This window comes from Phalacrocorax aristotelis, chromosome 1 (assembly GCF_949628215.1).
Source record: "Phalacrocorax aristotelis chromosome 1, bGulAri2.1, whole genome shotgun sequence".
Taxonomy (NCBI): Eukaryota; Metazoa; Chordata; class Aves; order Suliformes; family Phalacrocoracidae; genus Phalacrocorax; species Phalacrocorax aristotelis.
In genome coordinates, this window is record NC_134276.1 from 286,127 (window position 1) to 308,553 (window position 22,427).

A 22,427-nucleotide genomic window follows, 5' to 3' on the forward strand; every position below is an offset into this window, starting at 1 on the left:
CCATCCCGGTCCCGGTCCCGGTCCCATCCCCATCCCCATCCCCATCCCCGTCCCGCAGCCGTTACAGCGCTCTCCTGGTTCAGGAACAACTCACCGTTGCTTAGCAACTGCTGTCAGTGTTCCCTAGCAACGGTTGTCACTGTTCTAGCTATGGTTGTCCCTATCATCCAGCAGCCGTTGTCGCTGCTGTCCCACCCCCAGGTAACCCTCAGCGCCGGGGCCTGTCCCCCCCCCGCACCTCCGCAGGACCCTGCGCCCTGGGGGGACCCTGCATCCTGGGGGTACCCTGCACCCCACTGGGGCCCCACACCCCCATGGGACCCTGCACCATGGAGGGACCCTTCACCCTGGGGGGGGCCCTGCACCCTGGGGGGACCCTGTGCCCCTCTGGAACCCCGCACCCCCATGGGAACCTGTGCCCTGGGGGGACCCTGCACCCTGCTGGGACCCTACGCCCTGCTGAGACCCCGCACACCCATGGGACCCTGCACCCCACTGGGACTGTGCACCCTGGGGGGACCCCATTCTCCAGCAGAACCTGGTCCCTGGGCAGGACCCTGTGGCATCGCAGGACCCTGCACCCTGGGGGGACCCTGTGCCTTGGTGGGACCCTGCACCCTGGTGAGACCCAGCCTCCTGGCAGGACCCTGTGGCCTGGCAGGACCCTGTGGCACGGCAGGACCCTCTCCCCCTACAGGACCCACTCCCTGGGCATGCCGCCGCTGCAGCCAGCACTCGAGGCACTCAACACGCAGTGCCAGCTTGAAGGCGCTGGACTCCAGCTGGGCCAGCAGCCGGGCTGCCTGGGTCTGCAGCCCCTCCAGGGCCGTCTCCAGCGACTGTGCCTGGCGCTTGGCCTCCTCCACTGCCGCTGCTGCTGCTGCCTCGGCATGTACGTCCAGCTTGCCCATGCGCAGCAGGAGCTCACGGCCCCTGGCCTCCATCATGGCCCGGGCACTGGGGAACTCGGCCAGCACCTCCGCCAGGTCCTCCTTGGAGAGGCAGAAGAGGTCCGAGTAGCCGATGCTCATGATATTGGCCGTGCGCCGGTTCCCCAAGATGTTCCCTGGGAGGATGGGGGCTGTGGTGAGGCTGGGGGGGCCAGGAGGCTGCGGTGGGGTGTAGTGGATAAGGGGGCTCACCTTTAATGTTGATGAGGCTGATCTCCCCGAAGTAGAGCCCCTCGCCCAGGATGGCGAGCTGCGTGATGCCGTCCTCCCCCACCACGGCCAGCCGCCCCTCGCGGACAAAGTACATCTCGCGCCCCACGTCACCCCTGCGGCACACGAACTCACCGGGGCCGAAGACCTGGGGCCGCAGCCGCAGCACCAGCTGCCGCAGCACGCCGTGCTCCCAGCTCTGGAAGAGGCCGACGCGGCGCAGCGCCGGGAGGTGGACGCTGGCCACCACCTCGGCCTGCGGCCCCCGCGGCAGGTGCCGCAGCACTGCCTGCTCTGCTGGCAGCTTCCGCTGTGCCCGCAGGTGCTGGTGCCAGCGGGCCACCCGCCGCACCAGCTGCCTGCCCGCGCCCTGTGCTCGCAGGTAGCGCCGCACTGGCTCAGCGTCAGGGTAGAAGGTGGCGTCAGCTGCATTCATGTTGGAGATGACAGAGCTGATGCTGCCTGTGATGGTGGCGAAGCCCAGCACAGCCAGGAGGAAGCCAGCAGTGACGAAGAGGAACTCTTCCTCGCGCTGGGGCTCCGGCATGTCACCCACGGTGGCAAGGATGAGGGTGGAGAAGTAGAAGCTGTGGAGGTACTGCCGCAGCGGGCGGGCGAAGCCGGGGCGGCTGGCATTGGGGCAGACCCAGGCGTCGGTGCCCAGCCCCAGCCGGGCTGAGAGGGCAAAGTAGAGGCAGCCGTACCAGTGGATGGCGATGAAGACGTAGAGCATCAGCTTGGCGACGCGGAAGGCGTTGGGGTGGGCCGTGCGTGTCTCCCGGCGGTCGAAGGCCTCAAAGAGCCGCGGTGCCCGCAGGCAGCGGTTGGCACGCACCGCCGGCACGCCCGGCCCCAGCTGCAGGTAGAGCAGGTCGGTGGGCAGCACCGCGGCCACGTCCCAGGGAAAGGATGGGGAGCGCAGGTAGTGCCGCCAGATCCGGCCACGGTCCCGCACCAGGATACCATCCTCCAGGAAGCCTGGGGGGTGGCAGGTCAGGATCTGGATTGCTGCTGGGCCCCCCTGGCGGGGGTATGCTGGCACAGACGGGTCTCCCAGAGAGGGGGGTCCCTGGCTGAGGTGTGACAGGCTCGGGATTTTCCGTGCCAGGAGGAGGCTAGTGGTGGAGGACTGGGTCAGTGCCTGGGATGGGGCACAGGGGGGTCCCTGGGCCTGATTCTTCTGGAAGAGACCCCAGGAGAGGCATCCTGTGGAAGGTCGCTGTGGGCTGGGTGTCCCCTGTGCTGCCTGGGCTGCCCATGGGGCTGAGGGTCTCAGTGGTGGGACCTCAGAGTGCCCACCAAGGCCCACTCACCCCGTGCCGAGCTGGCTGATCGGGTGACGGCTGTGCCTGCTGGGTGGGGGTGCACGTGCGTGTGTGTGTGTGTGTGCATGTAGACATGGGCGTGCACACGTGTGTGCATGTGACGTGTGGCTGTTTGCAGGTAGCTCTGAGTGCACACATATGCCTGTGCACACAACATAGCTGTGCACACAGGTTAGAGTGCGTTTGCATGTGCAGCCACAGGAGGGTGTGAGGCAGGCGTGGGGCGGCATGGGGCCGGGGTGTGGCCAGGGCGTGGCGGGGGCAGGGGCACACCGGGTTGCAGGCACTGACCAGTGTGGAGGTGCATGGCGATGTCCAGCAGGTACAGTGTGTCACAGAGGTAGTCCAGGCTCAGCCACAGCACTGTGTGCTGCTCCTGCAGGTTGGGGAAGCAGGACCTGGCGGCACGGATGGTGTAACTGGGGCTGGGACAGTGCCGACAGGTGCCAGGACCCCCCTATGCCCCACCCCGTCCCCCGGGGCCCACCCTCACAGGGGCAGCAGTGCCTGCCCTGCACCTGCCAGGCACCTGCAGATGAGGATGATCCAGTTGTAGAGGACAGGCAGTGCCATGATGCTGATCCACCAGTAGTACCAGTCTCCAGAGGGGTCCAGGATCCAGCTCTGGGGGGCTGTGGTGCTGCCAGGGGAGGCAGAGGGACGTCAGGGCTGCCTCATCCTGGCTGGCTGCAACCCCTGCCCACTGGGCTGGCCCCTGGCCCCACCAGCCCCTCACCGTGCCCCCGCTGCCGATGGCTCCTTGGCTCAGCCAGCCCCTCGCCATGGCACAGCGTGCCCCACGCCTGCAGGCCCCATGGGACCAAGGGGGGTCCCCGCCACATGCTCCCACCCGGGCCTCACGGCACGGAGCCGTGTCACACTCACCCCAAGGCGTGTCCAGCGCGCTGGTACCAGGCTTGGCTGTGGCGATGAGCCCGCTGGTGCTGCATGGCTGGGGCCAAACCCAGCGGTGGGACAGCAGGGAGCTGAGGCTGTGCATCCTGCACTGTGAGCATGGGCGCTGGTGAAGGTCCTACACCCGGCCCCGGGCACGCAGTGGGTGACGCAGCCCAGCCATGGGACCGAGCGCAGTCCCTTGGCGGGACCCAGCCGTGTGGCTCTGACAGCACCAGGCGCATCCTGGCAACACGGGGATCCCTGGGGTGCTCACCGGCCCACTGGGATGTGGGGGCTGCAGCCAGTCGCATCTCCAGCCACACTGGGCATGCCGGGGAGCAGAGCCATCGCCTGGTTCTGCAGGGACTGTGGCAGGCTGGAGAGGGCACGTGCTGCGGGGTGGTATGGGAGCCCCTGGGCCGAGCTTGGGTGCAGAAAAGCACGGCTGGATCCTGGCCGTGCTGCTGGGGGGTGGGGGCACACATGACCCCTCTGAAGCAACAAGTGGTGGGGTCGGGGGTGCTTCGGGCAGGGCTGCAGCATTCAACTCCAGGGCTGTGTGGGGTGGCAGAGCCAGGGTGACACAGGGGCTTAGTGTCACCGCCGGACCGGTGGATGCCAGGGGACCCTGCATCACCCATGGAGGTAGCACTGGGAGAGCCGGCTCCGGGTCCGCAGGGCAGGGACACTTGCCAGAGCGGGTGCCCCAGGGCCCCGGGCAGTGGGAGCCGCTGGTAACAGCTGGGTGCAGGTGCTGTGGGGGGCACTGTGCCTGTGTGGGTCTGAGAGTGGGGCGCTGGGTGCCAGGGGGCACCATGCCCATGGGGGAGCCCCAGGGCTGCCCCAGTGCTGGCACCCGCTGCCACCGTCCCGGTGCCCCGGGGCAGGCTCCGGTGCCGGGCCGTGACCCCCGCAAGGCGCGGTGGAGTTCCTGGTACCTGGCGCACCGTGCCAGGGCAGTGCCTGGTGCGGGGGGGTACCCGGAGCAGGGGGTGCCTGGTGTGTGGGGGTACCTGGTGCAGGGGGTGCCCGATCCAGGTGGTGTCTGGTGCAAGAGGGGGTGTCTGGTGCAGGGGTGCCCGTTACAAGCAATGCCCAGTTCCCGCGCTCCCGCACCCCCCCGCGACCCTCAGCCCACCGCCCCCGCCGTCGCCCAAGCCCCGCCCCCCCTCCGCGCCCCGGTCACGGAGCAGCCAATGATCTCTCAGTGTCGGCGGGGCCCCGCCTACCGGGGCGGGGCGGGCGGGGCGGGCGGGGCGGTGGGCGGGGCCTGCGCGGCCGGTGCGTCGGGCGGCGGCGGGAAGATGGCGGCGGGCGCGGGGGGCCCGCAGCGGGGGCGGCCGGTGAGCGGCGGGAGCGCGGCGGGAGCGGGGCCGGAGCGGGGCCGGAGCGGGGCCGGGGGGGCCAAGAGCAGGGGGCCGGGGGCGCCGGGAGCGGGGCCACGCCACGCCGCGCCGCGTGTCGGTCTGGGCTCGGCGGCGCCCTTCCACCGGCTGTAACGGGGCGCCCGGGCCCGCCGCCTGCCCTTGCTCGTGCGGGGCCGCCGATCCCTACTTGTCCCCGTGCGGGGGGATCGGGCTGGGCGGTGTCTCTGGGGGCGCCCCGCTGGCAGGGGGCGGCGGGCCGGGGCGGGGGGCACGGGGGGGACGGTGGGGCCTGCCCGGGGCCGGGCCCGCGTCCCACACCTCCTCTGCTTCCCCAGGTGCGGCGCTGACGGGACGGGACCCGCCGCCACCGTCACCCTGAGCCCAGGTAGGGGGCTCTGCCCAGTGGGACGCACCGGGGTCCCGGTGCCCCGGGCCGGGGGTGGGGGGGATGTCCGGCGTAGGCAGCACCTCCCGCGGGTGCTGGGGGTGCCGTGGGTGTTGGCCGCGCCGAGGTGCGGTGTCGGCCTCGCACCGGGGGCGTGCGGGGCAGGGAGGGGGCTGCGGGACCCTGGTGTTCCCGAACGGGGGTCCCCGTCCTGCCTTTGCTACCGGCCCTGCGGCAGCGCCCGGCTCTCGGGACCCCGGCCCTGACCGTGGTGGGTGGTTTTGGGTGGGATGCCCCTGGCCGGGCAGCGGAGACGGCAGCTGGCTGTGGGGTGGCCTTCGGCCTCGCTGTGCGCTGTGGTTGCCCTGTGGTGAGCAGGGCAAGCCTTGTGCCATGCCCCTTCCTCCTGGGGTGCAGAGGAGGGGGCTGGTGCCCACTGGGTGCGGGGGGACCGAAATGCCTCCCCCAGGAGTGGGTGCCACCCCTCTGCCCGGGGCTTTGTCCCCATCCCTGGGCCCTGGCAAGGGCTCTGCTTGCAGGCCGGGGTGGGCGGCTGTGCCCACGGCATCCCTGCCCTCGCCATGGCAGCACTCCGCTGCCTCCTGATGTCCCTGGACATCGGCTGCCCGTCAGAAGAGCTGCCTGTGGGCAGGACCTGCCTCCTCTCAGCCGGGACACCTCGACGCAGTCTGGGGCTGGTGGGTGAAGGATGAGCTCCTGGTGTGCAGGTGGGCTCAGTGGCACCATGCTGTGCTGCGGCAAGTCTTGGCTGGTGGCTGGGTCCACTCCACCTGAGGCCGGGGTGAGGAGGGAGCGGTGCCGGGACGGAGGTGGCAAGTCCTGGCTCTCAGGGCTGCTGTGCGGTGGAGGGGTCCCTTGCCAGCCTGGCCGTGGGGCTGCCCGTCCTTGCACCTGCTGCAGGGCGGTGGCTGTCCCTGGTGAGTGACATCCTGTGGGTGCCACTGGGCCTTGCCTCCCTGTCCCCACTCAGCATGGCTTTGGTCTGCTCCAGCTCGTCCCCCACCCCGCATTGCCAGCCCCTGCGAGGGGCTTGTACGGTGACAGCGTGCCAGGGAGCCTGCCCACAGAGTGGCATGGGGCACGGCCGCAGTGCTGCTGTGCTGGGTGCTGCCCCTGCCCATGGCTGGTCTGCATGGGGGCTAGCCCCGGCGTGCTGGCCTTCAGCGAGGTCTAACTTTAGCAACTGCAGTCAGACCTCACCCGTGCTGGAACAGGACGCCGACTGTGCCGTGGTATAAATACATCTGGCCAGTGCCTGAACTGCAGGTGGGGTCTGTGCCCGCTCCTGCTGCTGGCATTGCTGTGCTTGGCTGCCCGGGGGCTTCGTCCCCCTCCTTAATATGCTCCGGGATGGCACCAGCACCAGTGCCCTGCCCTGCCTGTGTTGGCCTTTGGCTGTCCCCGCTCCCGCCCTGCCACCCTCGACTTCCTTCTTTCTGCCTCTTGCGGTTTGGGTTTTCTTTAATGGCCGCTTTTGTTTCCCTCCCGTCCTGGGGTCATGTCCTGGGCACAGCCCACCTTCTCCTTTGGGTGCACCTCGAGCTGGCTCCTTGCTGGTCCTGGATGAGTCCTGGTGCATGTGTGCCGCCGGCAGGGCCACAGTGACTCTCCGTGCTGTGGGTCAGCGCAGTGCAGGGCTGCTCCCAGCCCAGTGGCGCAGGATGGAGGCCAGAGCCGTGCCCTGTCCCAGCACAGGGGCCACCGGTACTGGCTGCTCCCTGCCACGTCCCCTGTGCTGGGCTGCCATCCCCCAGGGAGGGCTCTGTGCCTGCCCCCCTGCCCCGGCACCCTCCGGCATGCCTGCTGCGCTTGGCACGCGTGGCACCCGGCCCTGCTCCGGCTGTCCCTGCGGTGCATGCTGCCCGGCTGCCTGGGGAGGTTATTTCTGGCAGGGCCAGGCAGCTGGGGCTGCCGGCACGGGGGGGCTGCCAGCGTGGGGGCTGCCGGCACCAGCTCTCCATGCTGTCACTCTTTCCACACACTGCTGAGGGGTTGGCGGGGGCCGCACGAGTGCAGGGGCTCCAGGACGGGTGCTGTGGGGCTTCAGTGGCTTCTCTGGGGCCAGCCCCTGCCCCAGGCTCCCCGGGGACCCCAGCAGTGGCAGCGGGTGCAGGCAGCCAGCTCCCAGGGCGCTCTGTGCCCGTCCCCACACCGCAGTGGGCCTGAGTGGTGCTGGGGCCCTATAAATATCCCTGCTGGCTCCCTGGCAGCAGCGTCATGCCGCACTGTCTGTGGGTGCACCGTTGGTGCTGCCGCAGCTGCCTGGCTGGGCTTTCCCCACCTTTTTAAAGGCTGATGCTGCCAGAGCCCCTGACCCTGGGGTGACGGCAGCGTTGGGGCCAGTGGGAGCCCCATCCTGCACTCTCCAGGGCCTCGTGCCATGCTGCCCATTGGCCTTTGTGCTGGGCGAGCTCACGTTTGCGTCGCCAAGGATTTTGTTTCGATGACCCACAGCCTCCTCCCACGATGCTCCTGCCCAGGGGTCCTGCCTGTGCCCACCCCCTGGCCCCGGGGCTCTGCTGTGGAGGTGGGTCGTGCCTCCCCAAAGGGCTCTGGCACTGTGTGCTGGTGCCTCGGCCCTCCCCTGCGCTCCGGCTGCCGGGACCCTGACCACACCCTCTCCCTGCTTGGCCTTCTGTGCGGGGCTGGGGAGGGGTCAGCCCCAGCCTCCTTGCACGTCCCACCACAGGCTCTGGCTTTGGTGGCAGCCCGCTGTCGCAGCCTCGCTGTCCCCAGGTTCCTTGCTGCTGGGTGGGAGTGTGTGACAGGACTGGCATGGGCTCTGTGGGGTGGAGGTGGGTGCGATGGAGCTGGGGCACTGGTGGGGCTGGGAGAGCAGGCCCTGGGCTGGGCTGGGTGGACCAGGAGAGGTGCCAGTCTTGGTGCTGGTGCACGAAGTCCTGTCCCCACCGCAGGACCGCTGGCAGCTCCGAGTGGGGACGGGGGATCCCACAGCCAAGGGATGGGGACAGCCCCATGGCGAGCAGCAGGGCTATCTGCTGCTCCCTGTCGCCATCAGGGTGGTGGAAGGGCTGGTGATGCTGCGGTCGGGGGGGAGGGTGCTGAGCAGGGACCTCTGCTCGGTGTGAGGAGTCTGTGGGCATCCCCCCTCCCCAGGCAGCGGCCCCGGGGCACCTCCTTCCCCTCCCTGCCTGTGCGCAGCACCCGGGGTGCAGCCCGGTGCTGGGGTCTGCTATCATACAGTTGCTGGGGGGCCCGTGACCCCGAAGCTGGCTGCTGCTGGGCCGTCGGTCCCGCTGGGTGTGGGGTATGGGTGCGGGTGGCTGTCCCGGCTGTCCCAACCAGGTGCCGGGTGCTTTCCACACACCCAGGCTGGGCGCCGCAGTCCCGGGTTCAAAGTGCAGAGCTGGGTGTGGAGGCAGGGCCAGCAGCCAGAGCCCTCCCGGCCTGCGCCGCCCTGACACACTCACCTTTCCTCTTCCCCAGCGAGGCTCCTGGCGCTCCGGCACACCCTCCTCCTGCCGGGCCCAGGCCCAGCTGTGGGGCTGGCGGTGCCTTGAGGGGCAAAGCTGCTGGGCGCAGTGCTGCTGCCAGCTCCTGCTCACCGAGGTAGATGATGTGGCTGTTCTGCCCCGACCTGTCCTGCCGCCTGCCCTGGCCCCTGCCCGGGGAGCTGTGCCCGGCACGGGGCTGTGGGACGGTGTTGGCACTGACTCGGCTCCCACGTGCTCCACACCTCCTCTGGTCCGGCTGCTGGTGCCAGGCCACAGCCACGTGGCTGCACCAGCCTCGGCTCTGGTGCTGGCACTGCGCTGGCTGTGTGCCGTCCCTACGCTTGGTCCTCAAGGGCTTCCCCGGTGCCTCCCTGCCAGGCTTGCTCCTCCTGCGGTGACCTCCCTGCCGCACCAGTGGCCATGGCCGAGCTGGTGGTGTGACAGGGTGGTCGCTGCTGTCCCTGGGAGGGGTTGCCCCTGCACTGCTCCCCTCCCGCGCTCTCCGCCTGCCCGTCTCGTGACCAGCGTGGCAGCTCTGGCTCTGGGACGGTGCGGCAGCCCCGTGGTGCTGCCCTCCCAGGCATGCCGGGGCAACGCTTCTCCAGGGCTCTGGCTGCCCTCGGCCTGCATCCGTCCCCCACTGCCACGCTGGCAGGACTGTGGCCGCACTGGCCCGGCCAAGACAAACACAGGGGCCCGGGCAGCTTCGTCGCCTGCCGCGGCGCCGTCCCGGGGCCGGAGCAGCTTCCCTGGCTGGGGGCCGGGTCCCCCTTGCGAGGGTGGTCGAGGGCGATGCAGGCAAACAGGCAGCTGCGTTTGCCAGCCCTATCGCCGTGGGGCAGGATCAGTGTGGTGGTGCCCTGGGCTGGGACAGGGGTGTCGAGTGGGATCCAAAATGACCCTGTGCATCCCAACCACGTGGCGGGATGTGCTGCTGGGCCCAGGCTGCTGGTTGCCTGCCCTGCCTCTCGCATGGACACAGGGTTGAGCGCCCCGGCAGCACCGGGTACCCCTGGGACCATGCGGGCTCTGAGCCACCGCTCTCCCCACAGCCCAGCCTGGGGTGGCAGCAGCATGGAGAGAGGAGTCCTGCGGGCCGCCCGGTCCCCTGTGCCCCCGCGGCGCCGCCAGGCAGCAGTCGGATCCGTCCCGGCCCGCGGGGCGCCCCACCGCTGCCTGTGAGCGTCCCTCGCCCTGCCGATGGAGAGGATGAGCTGGCTGAGCAAGCTGAACCCGCGGGCGGCCGGGCAGCGTGCCCCCCGCAGCGCCAGCCTGCAGAGCCCTGTCACGGCTGACCCTGAGACCTGCCTCATGGTCTTTAAGAACCACTGGTCCCAGGTGAGCCAGGGAGGGGGCCGGGGCATGGCGCTGGCAGTGGGGTCCCGCCACCTGGCACTCAGCCCCGCTGTGCCCCCCTCGCCCAGGTCCTGCGCATCCTGGAGCGGCGTGGCTGCAAGCCGGCCCCGGATGACCTCAGCGCCGTGCGCAACAACACCTACCAGATGCTGAACCTGCTGGCAGAGGACCGGCCGCGGGGGGAGGCGGCCCGGGGGCCCATCCTGGAGTTCGTGGCCTCGGAGAACCTGCTGGAGCGGCTGCTGTGTTGGCACCTGCAGGGCGACTTCACCGAGGAGCGCAAGGTGGAGCAGCTGAAGCTCTACGAGATGCTCATCAGCCAGGCCCGGCAGCCCCTGCTGCGGCACAAGCCGGTGCTGACGCCGCTGCTGCGGCTGCTCAGCCTGTGTGCCGAGCCCGCCTCTGCCCCGCTGGAGAACAGCCTCGTCCTGCTGCTCAACCAGCTCTGTGTCTCCGTGGCCAAGGAGCCCTCCATCCTGGAGCTCTTCTTCCACAGCCCCACGGACCAGGGCCCCGCCAACCTCATCATCTTCTCCCTCCTCATCCCCTTCATCCACCACGAGGGCGTCCTGGGACAGCAGGCCAGGGACGCGCTGCTGCTCATCATGGCAATGTCTGCCAGCAACCATGCTGTGGCCAAGTCCATCACCGACAACTCCTACTTCTGCCCGGTATGGCTTGGGGTGGCCGGGCTGACCTGGAGCGGTGCCCCGCTCCCCGGTGCAGTGCCGGGACCCAGCCACTCCCTGGAGCTCAGCTGCCGAGGCAGGGCTTGGCTGTTGGGTCAGGAGCCCCAGCTGTCCCTGGGGGAAGGTCCTGCCCTGGCTGGGGAGCCTGGGCAGCGGAGCAGGCAGGGCTTCAAGAGGGAGGGCTTGGTGGTGATGGGCTGGGGGCAAGGGGACTGGTGCCCTGGGGACAGCAGGTGCGAGGGGCTGCGGGCAGGCAGGAGCGGGGCAGGCAGGGCTGGTGCTGGTGCTCCATGGTGCATGCTGAGGCACTGCTGCAGGCATCGGCACCAGCTTTGCTCCTGCTGCCTGCCCTGCTGCTCTCCCTCATGCGCCGGCTCCGGCGATCGCAGTTCCTTTCCCGTCCGCATGCCGGCAGGGCTGGGGGCTTGGGGTGGGTCCATTGCACTGGGTGGGCTTGGCTGAGGCGGCACGGCGGCGGCCCTCCCTGCGCAGGCTGCCCGTGCTGCAGCTTCCTGGCAGAGAGGCAGTGCCGGGGGGCCGGGGACTCTGGAGGAGCTGAGTGCCTGTCCCCCCAGGTCCTGGCCACGGGCCTGAGCGCCCTGTACTCCTCCCTGCCCCGCAAGATCGAGGTGCAGGGGGACGACTGGCACTTCCTGCGCCGCGAGGACTGGATTGGTGTCTCCTCCCTCGTCCTCTTCATGAACTCGCTGGAGTTCTGCAACGCTGTCATCCAGGTAGGGCTGGAGGGCTGCTGGCCCTGTGAGGGGCTGGCTGTGGACCTGACCCTGACCCCCTGTTCTGCAGGTTGCCCACCCCCTCGTGCAGAAGCAGCTGGTGGACTACGTCCATAATGGGTTCCTTGTGCCCGTTATGGGGCCGGCGCTGCACAAGGTGAGGGACCTCCCCGCACCAGGCGCGGGGCTGCCTGCCAGCCGGGGCAGGAGGTCTACTTGTACCCCTGCCGGTGCAGGCGGGTGGGAGCCCCTGTAGGCGCCCATGTGGCCCGGCCCCGTGCTGAGGTGCCACTGCCCGCAGACCTCCATCGAGGAGATGATTGCCAGCACGGCCTATCTGGACCTGTTCCTGCGCAGCGTCAGCGAGACGGCCCTGCTGAAAACCTTCCTGCGCTTCGTCCTGCTGCACCGCCACGACAACAGCACCATCCTCGACACCCTCGTGGGCCGCATCAACAGCAACTCCCGGGTGAGAGGCGCTGGGCGGTCCCTGCGGTCCCCTGAGCTCCTGCCCTCCTGCCCTGCTGTGGGGCTGCCCCATGCGACTGCCCAGCCATGGCACTGCTCTCCTGCCCTGCTGTGGGGCTGCCCCATGGAACTGCCCAGCCATGGCACTGCCCTCCTGCCCACTGTGGGACTGTCCCATGGGACTGCCCAGCCATGGCACTGCCCTCCTGCCCACTGTGGGACTGCCCCATGGGACTGCCCAGCCATGGCACTGCCCTCCTGCCCTGCTGTGGGGCTGCCCCATGGGACTGCCCAGCCATGGCACTGCCCTCCTGCCCACTGTGGGACTGTCCCATGGGGCTGCCTGGCCATGGCACTGCCCTCCTGCCCTGCTGTGGGGCTGCCCCATGGGACTGCCCAGCCGTGGCACTGCCCTCCTGCCCACTGTGGGGCTGCCCCATGGGACTACCCAGCCATGGCACTGCCCTCCTGCCCACTGTGGGACTGCCCCATGGGACTACCCAGCCATGGCACTGCCCTCCTGCCCACTGTGGGGCTGCCCCATGGGACTACCCAGCCATGGCACTGCCCTCCTGCTCACTGTGGGGCTGCCCCATGGGACTGCCCAGCCATGGCACTGCCCTCCTGCCCACTGTGGGGCTGCCCCATGGGACTACCCAGCCGTGGCACTGCCCTCCTGCCCACTGTGGGACTGCCCCATGGGACTACCCAGCCATGGCACTGCCCTCCTGCCCACTGTGGGACTGTCCCATGGGGCTGCCTGGCCATGGCACTGCCCTCCTGCCCTGCTGTGGGGCTGCCCCATGGGACTGCCCAGCCGTGGCACTGCCCTCCTGCCCACTGTGGGGCTGCCCCATGGGACTACCCAGCCATGGCACTGCCCTCCTGCCCACTGTGGGACTGCCCCATGGGACTACCCAGCCATGGCACTGCCCTCCTGCCCACTGTGGGGCTGCCCCATGGGACTACCCAGCCGTGGCACTGCCCTCCTGCCCACTGTGGGACTGCCCCATGGGACTCCTGACTGTGGCACTGCCCTCCTGCCCTGCTGCGGCTCCCTCACCTCCGACCTGTACCCAGCTCTGCATGGTGTCCCTGAGCCTCTTCCGGACGCTGCTCAGCCTCAACTGCGAGGATGTCATGCTCCAGCTGGTGCTCAGGTAACGTGTGCTGTGCTGCCGGTGCCGGGGGCCGACCTGCCGCTGCACTGTGCCCAGGGAGGCTCCTCTGGGGCGTGGGCCGCAGTGTCACGCCCAGCCGTGCATGGGGGGCACCCGCATCGTCTGCCCTGCTGCCAAAGACATTGGGGTCCGGTGGGGCTCCCCGGCCACGTACTGCTCCCTTGCGCGTGGTTCCTCCGCCTGCAGCCCCCTGTGCAGCCACGTCATGCTCCCCCAGGTACCTGCTGCCCTGCAGCCACGTCATGCTGAGCCAGAAGCGGGCCGTCAGGGACCTGGACATCTATGGGAAGACGGCCGCCAAGTTCCTCTCCCTCATCCCACGGTGCTGCCGTCCTGAGAGCCTGCCGCCACCCGACCGGGAGGAGGAGCACGCCGCCTGGTCCAAGGGTACGGTACCGGGGTCCCCGCAGCCCCTTGGGCCCGTGCCGCGCGGCTGCCGCCCCCCTCCCAGCTCCACGCTGAGCGCGCTCTGTGCTGTCGCCCGCAGGCCACGGCAGCCCCAACGTGGACACCTCCTCGGTGGTGACAGTGCCGAAGCCCTCCACGCCCTCCCGCCTCTCCTTCTTCATGCGGCAGCAGAGCGCGGCCCCCGAGGTGTCCAGCCCAGCGCCGCGCTCCCCCGGCACGCCGTCCGGCAGCCCCTGCCACCGGGCCGGCAGGTGGGAGGAGGTGTCGGAGCTGGACAGGAACTACCTGGAGTACCTGCGGGATGCACGGCGCAGCATCGACCGCTGCACCTGGGCCTGCCGCGTCTGGTCGGCACCCTACGACGGCGAGGCGCCCAGCGCCGCCCCCCTGCCCGACGGCGGCCCCCCACTCGGCCCTGACTGCCTCGGCACCCTGCGTCCCCCGGGGCCTCCCACCCCGCGGACTAAAAAGCGGGGCCTGCCGGAGGAGGGGGCAAGAGAGGGGCAGGGGGTCCCCCCGGGCAGCGGCGGTGGTGAGCCCCACGGTGGGGGGCCTGGCCCTGAGAGCCGGGACTCGGGGACCCTGGTGAATGGGGCGCACGGGCCGGTGGAGCCGGGCCGGCCAGAGGGGGACGTGGTGGTGAAGAAGGTGCGCCGGAGCGCCCAGGGCGAGGGCGATGGCGCGGGGTCCCCCCCTGAGCGGGAGCACCGGCCGGTCCTGGCACAGAATGGGGCTGCGGCCCCCCCGGCCCCTCGGCCGCAGCCCCTGGGCTGGGAGCCGCTGCCCTCGGTGGACTCGCTGATTGAGGAGCTGCTGGCCCGGGTGCCAGCCGAGCCCAATGGGGCCGGCGTCACCATCGAGGCTTTCACCGAGGAGCTGCGGGAGATCGAGGCTGAGATGAAGAACGGCAGTGGGGGGGCTCTGCCCCCCCCCCAGGAGCCCCCTGAGGCACCCCTGTCCCGCGAGGAGGAGGAGGCCTTCGCCAGCTTCGCTGCCCTGCCCGAGGGGGACGCCACGGGACGGCCGCTGCGGCCGCCGGACCCCCTGGCCCAACTGGTGGCCAGCCCGCCGCGGGCGGTGGGGCCGCCCCCCAGCCAGCCCTTCACAGGTGGGGCCGTGGGGCCGGTGCCGGTGCTGGGGGTATCCTGCTGCCCGTGGCCCTGCCTGATGGTGTCCCCCCCCACCCCCAGGCCCCTTCGTCTCGGTGCTGTTCGGGAAGCTGGAGAACATGCTGCACAACTCGCTCTACGTCAACTTTCTGCTGACGGGGCTGGTGGCCCAGCTGGCCTGCTACCCCCAGCCCCTGCTGCGCTCCTTCCTCCTCAACACCAACATGGTCTTCCAGCCCAGCGTCAAGTCCCTGCTGCAGGTACATCCCAGGCGGACAGGGGTCCCCTGGGACCCCCTGCACCAGCGCCCAGCCCTGCCATCATGACGTTCCCTCGCACCGCAGGTCCTCGGCTCGGTGAAGAACAAGATTGAAAGCTTCGCTGCCAGCCAGGAGGACTTCCCAGCTCTGCTCTTCAAAGCCAAGAAGTACCTGATCGCCCGGGGGAAGCCGGACTGGTCGGAGGCACCCAGCGCGGTGCCCTCCCTGCGCCGCGCCGAGACGCTGGGTGAGGGCTGGCAGGGCGGCCGGCAGCGATGCACGGCACAGGGGCCAGGGGGTGTCGCAGTGTCACGCGGGGGGCTGGGGGCTGCGTTCCGTGGAGGCAGGGCATTGAACAGAGGGCTGGGGGCTGCACGTGGTGTTGCACGGAGGGTTCGTGTGGCAGTGGCAGGGAGGATGGGGAGGCTATGCAGAGGGCTGGGGTGGCATGTTGTGTTGCATGGTGGGCTGCAATAGGGCCTGGGGGCTGCACGTTGCATTGCATAGAGGGCTGAGAGTGGTATGGGGGGCTGCACATTGTATTGTACAGAGGACTGGGGGCTGTGCGGAGGGTAGGGGCTGCATGTTGCATTGCATGGAGGCCTGGGGGCTGCACATTGCATTGGACAGAGGGCTAGGGGTGGCAGGGAGGGCTGGGGGGCTGTTCAGAGATGCTGGGCGCTGCCCCTTGCATTATACAGAGGGCTGGGGGCTGCCCCCCACATTGCACAGGGGCTGGGGGCTGCATGTTGCATTGCACAGAGGGCCAAGAGTGGTATGGGGGGGCTGGGGGCTGCATGTTGCACTGCACAGGGGCTGAGGGCTGGGGGCTGGGTGGAGGGCTGGGGGCTGCACCCTGCATTGCACAGGGGCTGGGGGCTGCATGTTGCATTGCATAGAGGGCCGGGAGGGGTATGGGGGGCTGTGGGCCGTGTAGAGGGCCGGGGGTGGCACACGGCACTGCAGGGAGGGCTGGGGTCCATATGTACGTCTGTACGGGGGCCTGCCTCCCCGTGGATGCTGGGGCGGGGGCTCTGCGCTGTCGGCACAGGACTGACCCGGTCCCCGCAGCGAAGAGCCGCAAGCCGTCCATCGGGGAGCTGATCCTGCGGCACGCCAACAGCCCGACGCGGGCGCGCCAGGCGGCACAGCTCGCCTTCCAGCACGTGCGGGACGGGCAGGTGCTGCAGGCGCTGGCCGGGGCCTCCCTCTTCCGCGGCTCGGCCGAGCGGCAGAGCGAGGCGCTGCGCGTCAAGAACGCCGTCTACTGTGCCGTCATCTTCAGCGAGTTCCTGAAGGAGCTGGCGGCCATCGCCCAGGCCCACGCCGTCACCTCTCCCTTCCTGACTGAGCCCCCCGAGGAGTGACCCCTGCCCCGGCCGGCGCCTTTTTAACCACCCCCAGGACACGGACCTTTTTAATTTATTGGGGACGAATGTTTGGCTGAGACCTTGCTGCAATATGTACAGGAGTGGCCGCCGGCCCACTGCCCCCGCGGCTCGGGGGGCGGCAGGGCAGGACCCTGGGTGGCCCCGGGCACGGCGGTGGGGGCTCGGTGGGGGCGTGGGGCGGGCTGGCTCTGCCCCCCTTTGCCTCCCGCTGCTCCCCAGGGGCTGTGGGGCCCTGCTCTGGGGTGCGCGGGGTGTCCCCGGTGCTGCGGGACGTCCTGGCCCTGCTGTCGTGTGTCGCCCACCCGGCCCCTCTCTATGCAACACCCACTGCCTGCCTGCACCTTGGGACCCCCAGGGGTGTGGGGCTGGGGGGGCTGGGCAGTGCATGAGGAGGGCTGCGTGTGTCTGTGCTGTGTGTAAAAGCCCTTCTGTAATAAAAGGTCTGGTCGAGGGCATCGCCTGCCTCTGCCTGCACTGCTGCCCGGTGGGAGGGGGCTGGACTGCGCACCGGGGTCCCCCGGCAGCGTGGGGGTGTGGGCCGGGTCCCCGATGTGCAGACAGTGGCGCCCAGCTGCAGTGCCTTGTTGGGCTGTGTTGGGGCACCCGGTGCTGGGAGGCATTGGTGTTGGACACCCAGCATCAGCAGCTTGGGAGCGGGGCAGCCCTGGGAGGGGCTGGGGAGCAGCAGCTGCTCCCGCATTGCCACCGCCCCAGCACTGTCCAGCCCTCAGCGTCCACCCAGTCCATGGCAGCCCCCCAGAAGAACAGGGTACGGACCACCGCGCCGTGGCGCATGGCGGCGTTGCCAGCAGTGCTGTGTGCCCAGCCCCGGCTGCCTCATCCCCGTCAGCGCCGCCCTCCAGCGCCAGCTCCACCAGCTCGGCGTGGCCCTCGTAGGCGCTGCCAGCAGCGGGTTGAGGCTGTCGCAGTCTTGCTGCCCCAGCAGCATCCAGGCAATGTCCCCGTGGCCACCCCAGGCATCTGCCCGCAGCAGCGTCCAGCCCTCGGCACTCGCCCCGTCCACCTCCATGACCGCCCACAGCAGTGTGCCCGTCCCAGGCGGCCGAGCGCGGGGCTGTCCAGCCCTCCCGGTTGGGCTGGTTGGTGCTGGCGCCGTGGGCCAGCAGGCCTTGCAACACCTTGGTGTGGCCCTGCTGGGCGCCAGCATCGGGAGCATCAGCCGCCTCCACCCCCGCACCCGGTGCCAGCAGCAGCCTGGCTCGTGGTGGCTGCTCTGCGCCATGTGGCAGCAGCGTCTGCCTGCCGGCATCCTGCTGTTTGGTGCTGGCTGCTGGCAGCTGCTGCAGGCAGAGGAAGGGGCCATTGCTCTCGACGTGCAGCTGGTTCAGCATCTCGGCTGTCTCGGGCATTGGGGACAGGGCAGGCTCGCGGTCCAGCTGGAGCGGGATGTACTGCTGCATGTCCTTCACCACGGCTGCCTTCCACAGGTTGTCCAGGCACAGGAGGCGGAAGCCTGGGGGGGATGCAGGACGAGACCCCCACCCCACTGTGCCCCAGCCACACTGCCCACCTGCCCCGCAGGCCCCAACCCACCTGCCAGCCCCCACCTCCAAGACCTGCAGCCCCCCACCTGCCCACCCAACAGCCCCCCAACTTGCAGGCCCAGCGCACTGGGGCACATCCCGGCCAGCACTGTGCTGTGCCACAGGCCGAGCAGACCAGCAGCGGACCCGAGGGCAGCAGGGCTTGGTGCCGGGCCGGCAGCTCCGTGATGGTGCTGCTGCACCCCGATGGCTTCCTCTGACCCTCGGCCGCTGGGTCCCCCCGCGTCCGGCAGCAGTGTGTCCCTGGCAGGGTGCAGGGGCCATGAGGCCATGCCGGCACCCTGGCCCCATGCTCTGAGTGCTGTGATGTGTCATGCATATGCAGGAACCCCCCTGCCCAGCACGGGGGTCCGGCCACCCCTCACCTCTTGAAGGCCTCACAGGGTCCCACTTGCACTTTTGGGGATGCATCCTCATGTGGCACTGGGCCGGGGGGGCAAGCTGTGCTGTGGGAACCCCATGGCTGGCTGGGTGGGGGGCTCCTCCAGCTACCCCCCATCTCCAGACCCCGCTGACAGTGCTGCTGAGGGCTCCTGGGGCAGCGGGTGGTCAGCATGGCTGGGGAGGCACCTGGGGGGGGGGAGGAGAGTGGGGTCAGGGTGGGGAGAGGGGCTGCGCTCACACCCCCACTCCTCATCCTGCATGCATGGTGCAGGGGGCGGTGGGGAAGGGGACTCAGGACACTTCTGGAGCCCAGGGCACCCCCTCAAGCAAGGGGCACGCTGGAGTGGTAACCCTGGGCCTGGGGTGCCAGAGGAAGGACGGGGTCCAGGCAGGCCAGGACCCTGAGGGCAACAATGGTGCAGGATCCAGGATGCCGGGTCCCGCTGATGGCCTGTCGCCCCCTGCCCAGGCTCCCCCCACATGCTGGGCTGGGAATGGCTGGGACCCTGCGACTGCCAGGGCTCCAGGTGGGTTCAGTCCTTGTGGGGCTGGAGCTCTCCTCCTGCCTCCCGCTTCTCCTAGGCTACACAGATCCCTCCCATGTCTGGGATCAGGCACCCTCATCTCAGGCCAGATGTGGGACAGGGCGTGGGGCCTCGGGGGGTGTCATGAGCGGTGTCTGGTCTCAGCCAGGCAGTGGGCAGCATCTGCCCGCCTGCCTCTGCCCACCCTGGGAGCAGGTTCCGTAAGGGGGCTCCTGGGTGGGGGGAGGGTAGCAGGAGAGTGGGGGCTGCAGGGAGGAGGATGGGGCTGGGCTCAGGGGTCCTTGGGGCAGGGGAGAGGGTTGGGGGGCAGTGGGGAGGCTGAGCAGGAGCTGGGCAGCTTGGGGGGATGGGTGGAGAGGGCTGGCAGAGGGAGTGTGGATGTGGGTGGCTGTGTCCCTGTGGTCCCCTGGCCTCCATGGTCCAGGGTGCTGGGGTCTGGGGTGAGCTAACCCCCCACCCGCATCCACCCCCCACTGCACACCCCCCATCCCCAGCTGTGCCTTGGCCACCAGCCCCACACATGTCTGTGAGGCGGGGGGGGGGGGCGGGGGGGTGGTGTGCACAGGCTCCATGTGGGGGCGGGGGGGGGGTGTGTGCACAGGCTCCATGTAGGGGAGGTGGGGTGCAGTCTCCACGTGTGTCTGTGGGGCAGGGGAGGTGCAGGCTCACTCCCAGATAACCAGGGTGTCTTCAGCGGAAGGCTGGTGGGGGTCAGCAAAGACCCCAGGCAGCAGCGTCAGGCTGGATCCTGCACCCACCCCATGCTGCCCACTGCTGCCGATCTGGGGCTGAATTGCCAGTTGCTCCCTGGGCCACGCAGGAGGGCACCTGCCCGAGGTCCTGCATGGCAGACACCCTGCCTGGGGCGCCTCGGCATCCCCCGTCCCTCCTGCCTGCCACCATACCCCCAGCCCAGGCACCAGCTGTACACTTGTACCAAGAGTGACATTAAATTCCCATCCAGGTGACAAAATGCCGCAGATGACCCTGACTGGCTGCAACTCCAGGACAGGAAAGTTGGTTCTGGGGGGGTTCTTCCCACGGGATCCATCACTTCTCCAGGTCTTTACATGGAAATATGTTTTATCAGGGGTGCCTAACATTAACAGCCCGGTGGACACTGTGCGGGGCCTCGCCACCCCCCACAGCACGGGTGACCTCCACATTGCATCTATCAAACCTTACCTTCATCAGAGCCGCTCTCAGCAGAGCGGTGTCCGTAGGTGTTAATCAGCTTGCAGGCGGATGGTGTCCCTGGTGCCCGTAGCACATCCCAGCCTGGCACAGAGCCACCCTCTCCAGGGTTTTGGGGTAGGCATCCACCACTGATCTCCAAATCACCTTTCCTGCCCCAAACAGCCCTCTGGCTCTGGCACACGTGGCTGTCCAGGTGGGCAGGCGGCTCTGCAGCCATCGGAAGCCACAGACACAACGGCTTCAGTGTGAACCCGGGAGGTGTTTCTCACTGCCCTGGGAAATATGGGGTGCAGCATCAGCACCCCCAGAAACTGCTGTGCAGGGGACCAGGGAGGCAACATGGTCGGTATCTCTAGCTCTGTGCCTGCCGCAGCGGGGGGCCGACGCTGGACACTGGGTTGGGAAAGCATCCACTCTGGAGGCTGGGGATGGCCGGGTAGACCTGTCTGTTTGTCTATGGGGTGTTAGAGCAGGTGACTCTGACTGGCGGGTCAGCTACCGGGGAAAGATGCCTGGCATCGGGTGGGCACAGAGCAGATGAGGCTCCCTCCTGCAGGAGTGAGATGACCTGGAGTTAGAACCCAAAATAAGGATGCTCGTGCACCACAGCAAACCTCCAGCACATGTCCCACTGCAGAGCCTGCCCAGGGAATCCCCCAGAGCAGGGACAGCGGCAAGCCCGGTGCCACCGCCTCAGGGAGAGACCACCAAAGACATCGGTTTTCCTGTGTCAGGAAAGATGCTGTGAGCTGGGTGGGTTCAGGAGGTGGAGGAGGTGGTCAGCGGTGGCCTCTGCGGTGTGAAGGACCATGGTGGGACAGGGATGATGAGGGAGGGTGGCACATGCTGTGGCAGTCACCGGCCCACATGCTGGCTGGGCCTTTGTGCCAGGGTGATGTGGAAGACGAAGCCTGAGGGAAACAGCTTTTCAGGGTGCATTTCGTCGGGTTCCATCCTCCCTAGCAAGCAGCACTGCCAGAGGGGTCCCCGAGGGTCCCACAGAGGGGATGGGTGCCATGCCGGACGCATTGCTGGCAGGCAGCAGGACGGCCTGGCTGCGTTCCTGGTGCTCACGCCTCCCTGGTGCACACAGCAGTCCCTCAGTCCCCTCTGTGCTAATTGGCATGTGTGGGGAAGGGGCTTCCTCAGCATCACTGCCTCGTGTGCCAGAGCCAGGCTCACAGGCAGCAGGGCTGGGATGAGCCCACTGATCGGGGGACCCTGGGTGCAAGGAGATGTCAGTGGCTGGTGGCACCTTCGTGCCTCCACGCCCACCTCCTGCTTTGCCTTTGCTGGCTGCTGCTCCGTGGGTGCAGCATGTCAGGGCTGCTTTGCACGCGGGGGGCATATGACCGGCCCCCAGCCCCACGCACGGCACTAGGCACACGTGACGGACGGGTAAACGCATCCTGGTTTGGCCGAGGCAGTGACAAACACGATGCGGGTGTTGGCTCCTGAGAGCGTGTCTTGGCGTATTGCAGGCCATCGCCAGCAGCGCAGCGACAATGCTGCGCAGAACCAAGTGCCCCCCTGAAAGCCACGTGGGGCCAACGTGGGGTTTGACTCCCGGCCAGGTGACGCGGGAGATGCACAGGCTCATCGTGCCAGCGGTCGCAATACGGGCGATGTTTTGGCAGCAACAGGCAAAGGCTTCGCACCGCTCCTTGCACCCAGGGCCGGCTCAGGGGGCTGGGCGGCTCGATCGTGGCTGAGCTGGGCTGGGGGCTGTGACAGGCCTGTGGGGTCCCGGGGGTCTGTCCTTGAGCCCTGGGGCTGTGAACACCCTCCTGCCTCCCTCTGCAGGCAGGGAGCCGGGCTCGGGAGCGGGGCGGGTGGGGGGGCAGCGGGTTGGGGGGTGTCTGTGTGTATGTGTACATGAGCGTGTGCATGCATGTGCATGTGTGTGTATGCATGTGCATGTGCGTGCACCCGTGCAAGGGGCTCATGCTCTGTCTATGCAAAGGCTGTGAGACCAGGTTGTGCTCAGAGCCAGGTGGGCAGCTGGGGTGGGCAGCGCAGGGAAGTGCTTGCCTTTGCCAGGGGGTGTCGGTGAAGGGTGGGCAGACACTGACCCAGCTCCAGCCACTGGCACCCACCCACCCACTCCAGCTCACGACGTCTTTACTGATACAGGAAAACTGATGTTTTTGGTGGTCTCTCCCTGTGGTGGTGGCGCCGGGCTTGCCGCTGTCCCTGCTCTGGTCCTGGCCCCTGGCTGGGGGCTACGGTGCTGAGGGAGGGGCACAGGGGTGCCGGGCCTGGACTGTGGCCGAGGGTGGGCAGCCCATCGCTCTACCTGGGGTCAAGAGCACTGCCAGATCGGCTGGGGATGGTTTGCCTCCTTCCTTGTCCCAGCCTCCTTTAATGAGGGACCGAGTAGAGAAACAGGCAGACAGACAGGCAGACAGACGGGCATTGGGAACTGCTGGGAGGGAAACAAAGAAGGAGGAATGGCTGGAAATGGCTTGTGTTGCAAACATACAACTCCTGCTGCAGCAGCGGTGGCTCCAGGGGAGAGCTGCCCACGGAG

General features: G+C 68.9%; 2 protein-coding genes across 3 annotated transcripts; one reads left to right on the plus strand and one right to left on the minus strand.

Annotated features, from left to right (window-relative positions):
• Positions 1-403: 403 nt before the first annotated feature.
• On the minus strand, positions 404-3,501 carry CNGA4 (cyclic nucleotide gated channel subunit alpha 4). The gene is made up of 5 exons (XM_075081861.1): positions 3,371-3,501; positions 3,015-3,125; positions 2,777-2,883; positions 1,143-2,138; positions 404-1,066 (listed from the first exon to the last, which is right to left on the minus strand). The coding sequence occupies exons 1-5, from the start codon at positions 3,499-3,501 to the stop codon at positions 450-452; spliced, it is 1,962 nt and encodes a 653-aa protein (XP_074937962.1). The 3' UTR covers positions 404-449.
• Positions 3,502-4,623: 1,122 nt separating this feature from the next.
• FHIP1B (FHF complex subunit HOOK interacting protein 1B) lies at positions 4,624-16,661 on the plus strand. Of its 2 annotated transcripts, none has more exons than XM_075098063.1 (13): positions 4,624-4,725; positions 5,085-5,134; positions 9,663-9,948; positions 10,035-10,637; positions 11,231-11,389; positions 11,460-11,546; positions 11,691-11,858; positions 12,938-13,017; positions 13,256-13,425; positions 13,526-14,554; positions 14,637-14,815; positions 14,900-15,062; positions 15,887-16,661. In XM_075098063.1, exons 3-13 carry the CDS (start codon positions 9,811-9,813, stop codon positions 16,180-16,182), a joined length of 3,072 nt encoding a protein of 1,023 aa, XP_074954164.1. In that variant the 5' UTR covers positions 4,624-4,725; positions 5,085-5,134; positions 9,663-9,810; the 3' UTR covers positions 16,183-16,661. The 2 variants fall into 2 exon arrangements, with proteins under 2 accessions (XP_074954164.1, XP_074954247.1); XM_075098146.1 differs by having other exon boundaries at positions 11,279-11,389.
• The last annotated feature ends 5,766 nt before the right edge of the window (positions 16,662-22,427 follow it).

Coding starts and splice junctions, on each gene's coding strand:
- CNGA4 (XM_075081861.1), bottom strand. CDS start 3,501: ATGCTCACAGTGCAGGATGCACAGCCTCAGCTCCCTGCTGTCCCACCG. Junction 2,884..3,014: donor TGGATCATCCTCATCTGCAG/GTGCCTGGCAGG, acceptor CCGTGCCGCCAG/GTCCTGCTTCCCCAACCTGC. Junction 2,139..2,776: donor CGCCATGCACCTCCACACTG/GTCAGTGCCTGC, acceptor GCCACCCCCCAG/GCTTCCTGGAGGATGGTATC.
- FHIP1B (XM_075098063.1), top strand. CDS start 9,811: ATGGAGAGGATGAGCTGGCTGAGCAAGCTGAACCCGCGGGCGGCCGGG. Junction 9,949..10,034: donor TTAAGAACCACTGGTCCCAG/GTGAGCCAGGGA, acceptor CCCCTCGCCCAG/GTCCTGCGCATCCTGGAGCG. Junction 14,816..14,899: donor GCGTCAAGTCCCTGCTGCAG/GTACATCCCAGG, acceptor CTCGCACCGCAG/GTCCTCGGCTCGGTGAAGAA.